General features: G+C 37.9%; 1 protein-coding gene across 1 annotated transcript; it reads left to right on the top strand.

The window, feature by feature from the left end:
- The first annotated feature begins 1015 nt into the window (after positions 1 to 1015).
- Positions 1016 to 9551, top strand: LOC309385073 (histone-lysine N-methyltransferase SETMAR). Its single transcript, XM_081939147.1, has 2 exons — positions 1016 to 1146; positions 6061 to 9551. The coding sequence occupies exons 1-2, from the start codon at positions 1072 to 1074 to the stop codon at positions 6841 to 6843; spliced, it is 858 nt and encodes a 285-aa protein (XP_081795273.1). The 5' UTR covers positions 1016 to 1071; the 3' UTR covers positions 6844 to 9551.
- The last annotated feature ends 304 nt before the right edge of the window (positions 9552 to 9855 follow it).

Below are 9855 nucleotides of genomic sequence, written 5' to 3'. Positions count from 1 at the left end.
ATTTATTTGTAGCCCAGCACCTTAGCCCCTACTAAGATAAGAGTTGATTCATGACATTTCATTTTAATGTATGCCAATTACTGTACATTCAGTGACAATAAGGTTATTCTATTCTATTCTTCTAATTTTCTAATTCCAATTCTGTAATTCTAATTTTATTTCTCTAATTCAAATTCTTCTATTCTCTAATTTTAATTATCCTATTCTATTCCTCATCACGTTTTTATCAATTTACTAGTACATAATGTCTGTAGTACTACACACTTACCCCAAGTCACTGTTTAGAAACTTTTTACATGAATGAAGGCAAACTTTTTACAAGCTACAATGGCCCTGTTCACACACTATACAAAACTAGGGCTACTTCGCAAAAAGCTAGAAGGCAGTAAAGAGACAATGAAAGCGTTGATAACCGTACCAGGCCAAAATCAAACAAACTAATTATGGGTCAGTGCAACATACGAATCAACTATGTTTTGTTTTTTTTAAAGTAGCGCGCCACTTCGAAGCAACAAATCTGAAGTACTTTCACTTATCCAAAACACGTGCAAACGGAATCTACCTAACAAGGATTGATCGCATTTCTAGTCGACGTGTATTTCCTCATCAAGTTTTTTAAAATCAGTATTCAAATAATTTTTGAAATGGACAGTTGCAGCAATAACTGAAAAATGAATAGAGGTTTGAATCTGTGAGTGGAATTGGCCCTTTTAGGGTATTTTCCTCCTTTCCCCACTATAAGAGTGACAGTTTGCTCCGCATAAGTCAAGTCGATATTGAGGGTGGGGAAACCAACTATTTCTAGCTAAAACCCCGTCTTCTTCCACATTAACCAGCAAAAGGAAGAGAGGTAAAGAGAAAGTGTCAGATGAAACCCAGAAGTACCGTACTGTGCACTACTCTGCTACTACTCTATTAAATTAGAACGTTCCCAAAATTATTCCCTTTTACCATTGGCTGAAGCTCGCTATTGGTAAAACGAAACTGCCGTGCGCAGCCAATCCCGGCAGAAAGGGCGGGGCAAAGGAAGGCCGAAGGGACTGCTGTTTTCCTCGCAGCTGGAGACGGAGCATGGATGTGAGTCGCGGGCTGGAGCCTCTGCCGGTATCCGTGTGGCCGCGGTTGGAGGAACTTCCCGATTTCCAGGTGAGAGAGGAAGAAGAAGAAGGAGCTGAGCAGCAGCCTGCGGCCAGGGACCGATAAAAAGCTATGTTTTCTAGTACGGAATGTAGGGCTTTTTAAAACCGCGGCGGTGGCATCGAAAGGGACGCTGGGAATTAGAGTATTCTGTGGGCTGGTCCTATATCCGCAGCGGAAGCCGTAAGCTTCCGAAAACTACAATGCCTAGAATTCAGTGGTCGTGGGGCGGGGCCGTAGAATGGAACGGAAGCGCCGTATACACGGGGTTTGCGTGAACGACGCTTTCGACGCACCTGCCCAGAGTAAATCCAAAGGTGCTTTTTTTTTTTTTTTTTTTGAGGAGGCAACTGGACTTTCGGGTTTTTCTTTGAAGACGTTTCCCTTCTCATCCTAGAAGCTTCTTCAGCTCTGGATGGATAGGTGGGAATGGAAGGACTTATACTTTATAGCTTCTTGGATGAGAAGAGAAACGTCTTCAAAGAAAAGTCCAGTTGCCTCTTGATAAAAAAGCACCTTTGGGACAACCATGACTGAGAATCTCCATAGACATTTAGCAATGCACTTTGGGATGAACACCCTTCGAATGGTGCGGGAGTATGAACGGATCCCCCCCCCCCCCCAAATGCAGACTACAGGAACCGTTTGCGTTTCTGTTTGAGATGCAGTCAGCACAGACTCATGCCCAACAGCCTGCACCTGTGCTCAACAGTGAAGGGACACAGGGCAGAAAACATTCTGCAGAAAAAGCACAGCTCCAACAGAGCTGAAGAAGCTTCTTGGATGAGAAGAAGGATATCCGAAGCCAGATACATCAAAGGAAGCTTTAGAGTTTGTCCTGATTATATATTGCACTGTTAACCGGTTTTTACACTTATGCATACTATCAGAGAAATACATAGGGTTTGAAAACCACCACATGAAAAGCAGTAAAGCTATACCAATTGATAAAGTGGTTCTGAAACATCTTTGTAAGCAGCTTGAGGCTGATAGATAAATTAATCAAACTCCATTAATATAAGTAGATTTCAAATATTCATTGGTCAAGAGTAAATTCGGTTAAATGTGTCTATAGAGCCTGGGTTATTTTTTTCTTGGATTAAAATATTTTTAAAGTGTTTGAAACCACTAAAAGTGTTTGAACCTCTTTTAAAGAAAGTATACACTAAAAGTAATTACCTCAGTCTTGATCCTTAAAGATGCAGTTCAATTCCATTCTTCAGTTTTGACAATGAGCAATAGCTTTTCCTGCACTGCTTTCCAAATAGTTTATTGATTAGATCTATGGTTTGATTTGTAGTGCAATCTATTTTTCTCCCACAATAACCCTGTGAGTTGTTAGGGTTAAGAGTGAGTGACTGATCCAACCAATCTTCTTGCCTATGTCACCCAACAAGCTTTCATGCCTACCGTGAAACTAGAACTCATTGTCTCCTAGTTTCTAGCCTGGTGCCTTAACCACCAGACCAAACTGTTTTGCTTAATGGTTATATGAGGGAAATAAATTCAGTTTTCATTATATCTCTAGCTTAATGTATACTTTTGATGCAGATGATAAAGAAACTTTATAACCTTTTGTGAAAAAAGTCAGTTTTGCTTTCCTTCGAGTTCGTGTAAATTGAATAATCCATAAAATCCATTAGAGGTCACTCTTGTTCCCTCAAAATTATTGTGCGCTGTTACTCAAGAAATGTTTCACTGCAAGTTTCTATTGAAATAAATACTGTACAAGGTATTTTAATTTAAGTTCATTAATGTTACTAAATGTTCTTAATATAAAAGATTAAAAAATAATTTTGCAGTTGTTTGTGGCTGACCATGGCTGGGCTCAACTAAGAAAAGGTGGCCATGGTCTGTACTTGGATGAGAAAAATATACATCTGGATATCAGCTTACTGATATTTGATCATGTTTCATCAGATGATCTCACCCAGTATCTTCATGTCAGGCTTAACTGGGAGGGGAAAGTGGCGAACCCCAAGAAACCCTATAGTGCAGTGCCCTAGAATTATATATCACCTCTATGTCTCTCCCCCCCCCCCCCCCGCCTCTCCAGCACTGGATGGAACTAGTCCCAGGAAAGAGAACAATGCCTCCACTCTCAGTGTCTATAGCTAGTCAAAAAAGAGATTATTTCAGGTGGTTCTGAAAATGCTAAGAGGTCATGGGTACCACTCTCGTTCTGGGTCCACCAGAAGTAATCCACAAGTGTCATCATCAATGCTATCTAAGTTCTAAAGTGAAAAGTTGTACGTTAGGTGGAACAATAGCAATGGCATATTGCCCCAACAACCTAGGTCTTCATTTTCCTGACCTCGGAAGGATGGAAGGCTAAATCAACCTTGAGCTGGTGGGATTCAAACTCCCGAACTTCTGACAATTGGGAGCCAGCAGTATTAGCTTGCAGTACCAAATTCTAACCACTGTGCCACCATGGCTCCTATAGCTTGTCCATTCCCACACATGGAGGCATTTTCTGTATGAGCAGAAAAATATTAAGGCTTCCCTTATTGTCACAACATAGTCCTTAGTGCTAGCTTTTACATGTGTTGGATTGACCTCTTATCTTTCTGTAGCAGTACTTTAGGTGTGTCTTCTGATGTTTCATCTACTAGAGCTCATTTGTGCATCAAGGTAACCCCTAGGGTTGATGTATAAGGGAGAGGACATTAGGAGCAATCTAATTAAACTTTCATTCCAAGAAGAAACTACAGTTTTAGTTAATCAGAGTGTCAGAGAATTTACTAAGCTGCTTTTGAAAGCCAGCTGGATCCATCAAATGAATAAGATGCTTACATATGCTAAAATCCTGGACATAAAAAAAAATATTTCTTTCTTTCTGTGACATCAACATCTTTGGAACTTAAGATTCACTATATAACAAACATAACACAATTATGTTTTAATATCCTTTAATATCCTTGGTTATTATTTTCAAATCATTACCCAGTCTAAATGTGCAGGATTGCTTTAGCAATAGCACTTAGACTAATATACCGTTTCACAGTGTTTTTTACAGCCCTCTCTGAGCGGTTTTTAGAGTCAGCATATTGTCCCCAACAATCTGTGTCCTCATTTTACTGACCGAAGGATGGAAGACTGAGTCAGCCTTGAGTCTGGTAAGATTTGGACTGCCAAATTGCAAGGCAGTCAGCAGAAGTCGCCTGCAGAACTGTATTCTAACCTTGCGCCACCGCAGCTCTTTTAATGTTCAGTTACGGTAGATCATTTAGAATCCTTTCATGAAGAAATTGTGAATTAGTAGAAGCCTGATAAAGCAATGCATTCTCATAGCACTGTTTTCATGCATATTAAATCAGTTGTAATTTTGCCTTACATCTCCCCATTTGTGGTTTCGTTTCAATATGTGGAATAACAACTTTTTCCAAGTTTTTCTTTCCGTAATTAAAGGATACATTTGTTATCTAAAATGTCCAAAATCATGGCTTGTCCCATCACATAAAATTAGAAACAAGAGATTTGATAGGCTGGCAAGATAATTTTATTCTTGCTTCAACTAATAAGCTACTTTAGAGGAATTAAATTATGAATGCATCATCAATTGAGCCCTGTGGGTAAGCATCTACATAGTAAGAAATAAATTTTGAAGAAATCATGCTGGAAGCAAGGAGGAAAATGGTAAAATGACAATTATCTAGTTTGCTTTAGATACTGCCAAGCAGCAAACTGGACATTGGTTTTTAAAGATGAGCATTTTCTTCTGTGGTTACTGGACATAATTTGTTCTTTTTTTAAAAAAAAATACTGTTCATCTCCGATTAATGTTTCTTTCCAGACCTCTTTTGTTTCTCATGTTTTTCTGTCTTATTTTCATACATGTTCATTTGGAAACAAAACTATTGCAAGGAATAATTTATTTGTTAACCAGAAATTGAATGCATGAATCATAAGACTTTTAAAAGGAGAATGTGCTGCCCCCCTTTTTGACCTCACATGAGTTATTTCCCAGAGTCTGGATGAAAGTATTGGTACAATTGAACAATTAATATCACCAAAATCTTTTCTCATCATAGACAAGTACTCAAATTCTCTGTATAAGTTGCCATAATAAAGTAGATAGCATTGTACATAAGCACAACAGAAGGTGACAGGCTATCTAGAAATAGTCTCAAGATATTTCACCACTAATCAGATCTTTTTATCACTTTCTAAATGCATGCATGTATGTGTGTGTGTGTAATTTAGAAAGTGATAAAAAGATTTAATATTGGTGTGTGTGTGTGTGTGTGTATTCGCCCATTTTTGAACTGCATATAAATTGTCAAAATACATTACAGTACATGGCATTTTATGTAAGTAAAACAGATGTTGATATGTCTATAGGGATAGATGGTCTCTTAAGACATTTGTATTTTATCCACTTTTTAAACCAATATATATAATCACTCATTCTAAACATTGCATGCACTGTTATTTCAGCAGTATTTCAGCAAAGGTAGGGAAAATCTTTGTAGATATTAATGAAAAGAAGAACTAGAGATGTCATTAAAGTAGTGTTCCAGTATTAGAAGAGCCGACACAAAGAAGAAGGCGTCAATCCATTTTCCAAAGTATCAGAAGGCAACACAAGAAACAATGGATGGAAACTAATCAAGGAGAGGAACAACCTAAACTAAGGAGAAATTTCCTAACAGTGAGAAACAATTAACCAGTTGAACAGCTTGTCTTCAGAAGTTGTGGGTGCTTCATCACTTGATACTTTTAAGAAGAGATTGGACAGCCACTTGTCTGAAATGCTATAGGGTCTCCTGCTTGAGTAAGAGATTGGACTAGAAGACCTCCAAGGTCTCTTTCAAATGTATTATTCTGTATTCTTTTCCCTTTTTACATAATATATTATGCCAGCCTCTTCAGCTATGAGTAGATAGCCCTCAAGATAATTTCGTCTGTTTTCTTTTTCAGTATAGTCCCGATCATGTGCCTGGAGCTGGAGGCACACCAGACCCATCTGAGATCTCCTTCTCGGGGTGCAGCTGTCATTCTGCTTCCTGCCTGGCTCCAACATGTTCTTGTCTTCACTATGGAAAAAATTATAAAAACTTATCCATGGAGACGGAAGGAAGTGAACTTGGATTTTCAAAGCCTATTTTTGAATGCAACACTATGTGCGACTGTGGAGAGATGTGTCAAAATAGAGTAGTTCAACGGGGCTTACAGTTCCAGCTGGAAGTATTCAAGACCACTGAGAAAGGGTGGGGTCTTCGCACCCGGGAATTCATATCCAAAGGACGATTTGTGTGTGAATATGCTGGGGAAATTCTAGGCATTAATGAAGCACGTAAAAGGACTCAGTTGCAGACATCAAGTGATTCAAATTACATTATAGCAATTAGGGAACACTTGTATGATGGGACGACAATAGAGACTTTCGTAGACCCCACATATATCGGCAATGTTGGTAGATTCCTGAACCACTCCTGTGAGCCCAACCTCCTTATGGTGCCTGTCCGAATAGATTCAATGGTGCCTAAGTTAGCACTTTTCGCTGACTGCGACATCAGTGCAGGCGAAGAGCTTTCATACGATTATTCTGGAAGGTATCATAATTTTTTGCCCATAGAAGAGCAAGGCAGCAAGCAAGAATGGCAAGTATCAAAGAAACCTTGCTTTTGTAGAACTAAATCATGTACAGGCTTCTTGCCTTTTGACAGTTCTTTATTCTTCAAAGATGGTAAGAGAAAGTAATGTTGAAGGAAAAGTCTGAAGCTGAAAAGAGCAGTTGGGTGGTTCTTTTAAAGCTTGCTTGCAGGAATGTCCAGCAGTGATAAAATCAGCCTTACGTACAGACATCCCCACACATGAAATGCAGAGATGCTTGTTCGAGTGGCTGAACGATCAATTGTGCACCGATGAAATGCTTTTCCATCCAGAATATCAGTTGTAACATGAAATAAGTCAGTATCAGATAAGTTGTAAATATTGTACCAAACAGATTAGTTGAAATCTTGCCCTGAAGAATGTGCAAGAAGTGATAATGGAATATCAAGAGATGTTGGGACAAGGGTGAGCTACCCTTCTTCCGTTCAAGCCATATTCACTGCTTGTGGTGGGTTGGGATCATTAAATCAACCTGTAACAATTCTCTCATTGCCATGGGATTCTGCTAAGGAAAGTCATCCTCGAGTTCTTTTTCTCAGTCCCAGTCTTCACTAAATAATTTCAGGATTACGCAACATCATACTAGGGCAGGGGTGTCAAAGCCAAGACCTATGGGCTGGATCCAGCCCACAGGATGCTTAGATCTGGCCTGTGAGGCCACCCTGGAAACAGCAAAGGACTGGCCCACGGTGCCTCTGCCCGTGAAAATGGAGCGGCCCTCCTGAGCTCTGTTTTCACTGGCAGAGTACTTGGGCCACCACAGTGACGAGTGACGTTGAGCTTGCCACATCCACTCTGGCCACACCCACCTGACATCCCTCCCCCCCCATGTCAAATACAACCTTGATGTACCCCTCAATGAAATTGAGTTTGACACCCCTATGCTAGGGGGAGAGGCTACATTTGTTCCCTTCTTCTCACAATATAATTCCATAATACAGAGAGGGAAGGGTTTGTACGTGGGAATGGGGGGAGGAAAACCAATATGTCTTTTCTGGTTGCCATTTCTTTTGCTAATACATAATGGTTATGCACAAGCATTGATAATAAAATTATTGGCTCCATATTGTTCCTCTTTATGTGTTGACATTAAAAATAAAGAGAAGGGGCAGCAGGTCAGATTAGTGAATGAATGTACAGTAACAATTTGCTAGATTGCTTACTGGAAAAAATACTATATGAACTATCAGTTAACATATATCAGTGGTCACCTGATATGAGCTGGTCTTGTACTCTGTGTTTAAAAATATTTTTTCCCTAATCCCAAAGGTGCTTTTTTTCGAGAGGAAACTGGGCTTTCTGGTTTTTCTTTGAAGGCATTTAGAAGCTTCTTGGATGAGAAGTGAAACATCTTCAAAGAAAAACTAGTTGCTAGAAAGTCCAGTTGCCTTTTGAAAAAAGACAACTGGACTTTCCAGTTTGGGTCAACTATGACTTGGATGATTGAGAATCTCCATAGACATTTTCCCTCTAATGTTTCTCTGGATCAAAATTCATTTACCACCCTGTAAATCTTTAAAGACAGAAGGAGGTAGAATTCTTCCATGCTCTGTCTTTGTCATTTCTTTCGTCAGCTCTATATTGATCTACTCATCTTCAACACTCTCTAAGCTATGAAAGAAAATATTTCTAAGGGATATCGTTGCTGCTAAGCATAAACATTTAAAGACATGATATTTATTTTTTGTAATTAAATGTTCCTAAATATGTGCAAACATTATTTCTATGACCATTCAAGCTTATCTTCAATATCAAGAAACTCTTCTGGTTTTGTGTGTGTGCATATTTTATATCAGGAATTGAAAGCAGCACAAATTAAAGTTTGTTCCATCCCAAAAATGGATGTGTCCAACATTTTATAACCGTACTTATTTTCATACTCATGAACAAAGGAGTCAATTTTGTATTCTTTTCTCTTACACAGTAGCCTGGCAGTATTACTTTTTAAGTTGGTGTTAAGATAATTATAGTAAGATCTGATCACTTGTCCTCTTGCAGACAAAGTGCACAAATATATTTCTAGTACATTTAACTTTCCATTTCTTGTATTGACTCTCTACACCTGGTCCACATTTGTATCCAAGTCTTCATTGTCCCATTTAAGACTTCAGCAATTTTTAATCTCAAGCAGAATTCTTTTTTAAATCCAGTAGCGTCACATTGTATCATTTTCACCTATTAGTTGAATGTTTCTATCTCATTTATATTGCTAATTCTTCATATTTTTAAATTCATCTTTCATATTTGTAAATCTTGCATTTCCTCTATAAATGTAATTAAAGCTCTCTGAAGAGATACATTTCTTTTTTTCTCTTTTCTCTTTGTTCTCTTTAGTTCCAGAAAAAACTAAAAGTTAGGCTCCCCCCACTTTCTCTTTAGATGTGAGGAATGTAATTATATAACAATATCTATAGCTATCATTGGGAGATGGGTGGTATATGTTTAATATGCTGTTGTTTGAAAACACGATACAATTAATAACTTGAAAACCAAGCTTATATCCATAATTAAATTAGTGACTTCATAAATTAAAATTATCTCTCTCAAACCCCAAATTTGAATTAATAGTCATTGCTTTCCATCAAACCTCAGAAGTCAATCCATCTTTCTTTTTATGGGATAGCAGATATTAGAAAGACAATATCAGATTCTGAAAAGGTTGATGTCATATTTATGCAACAAGTAAGGGAAAAAGAATTGCATTTATCCTTCAATTTGTGGCTATGAAAAGAGTCTTGATTCTGTTTCTGTTCAACTGTATCATAGTAACTTTCCAGTCTAAAATGAAATAAATAGTTACGCTTAAAATTTAAAGGGCATTTGATACTGTAAAGCAGAAAATATTAATCTAATGGGATATACATTTGTAAAATAAGACACAAACATGAAGTTTCATTTAAAAGAGAATATGACTCTTAATTATAAAAGAATATGAACAGAAGTTCATATTCTACTTCTGAACTTTCCATAATCATCCATTATGGATTATATATTTTGCCATTCTGTAGTATATTCTTTACTAATGGATATCAGCTGAAACTCAGCCAAAACAACTAAGTGTCTGCATGCTTGAGGAACCTTGAAACAGATGGTAAAATA

This window comes from Natrix helvetica (assembly GCF_964273705.1).
Source record: "Natrix helvetica genome assembly, chromosome: 1".
In the NCBI taxonomy this organism is placed as follows: domain Eukaryota; kingdom Metazoa; phylum Chordata; class Lepidosauria; order Squamata; family Natricidae; genus Natrix; species Natrix helvetica.
This window is presented reverse-complemented; position numbering and strand designations above follow the sequence as displayed.

What these genes read in the sequence shown, in the direction of transcription:
- LOC309385073 (XM_081939147.1), top strand. Translation starts at nt 1,072, where the DNA reads ATGGATGTGAGTCGCGGGCTGGAGCCTCTGCCGGTATCCGTGTGGCCG. An exon ending in AGGAACTTCCCGATTTCCAG is followed by an intron (nt 1,147 to 6,060) that starts GTGAGAGAGGAA and finishes TTTCTTTTTCAG; the next exon opens with TATAGTCCCGATCATGTGCC.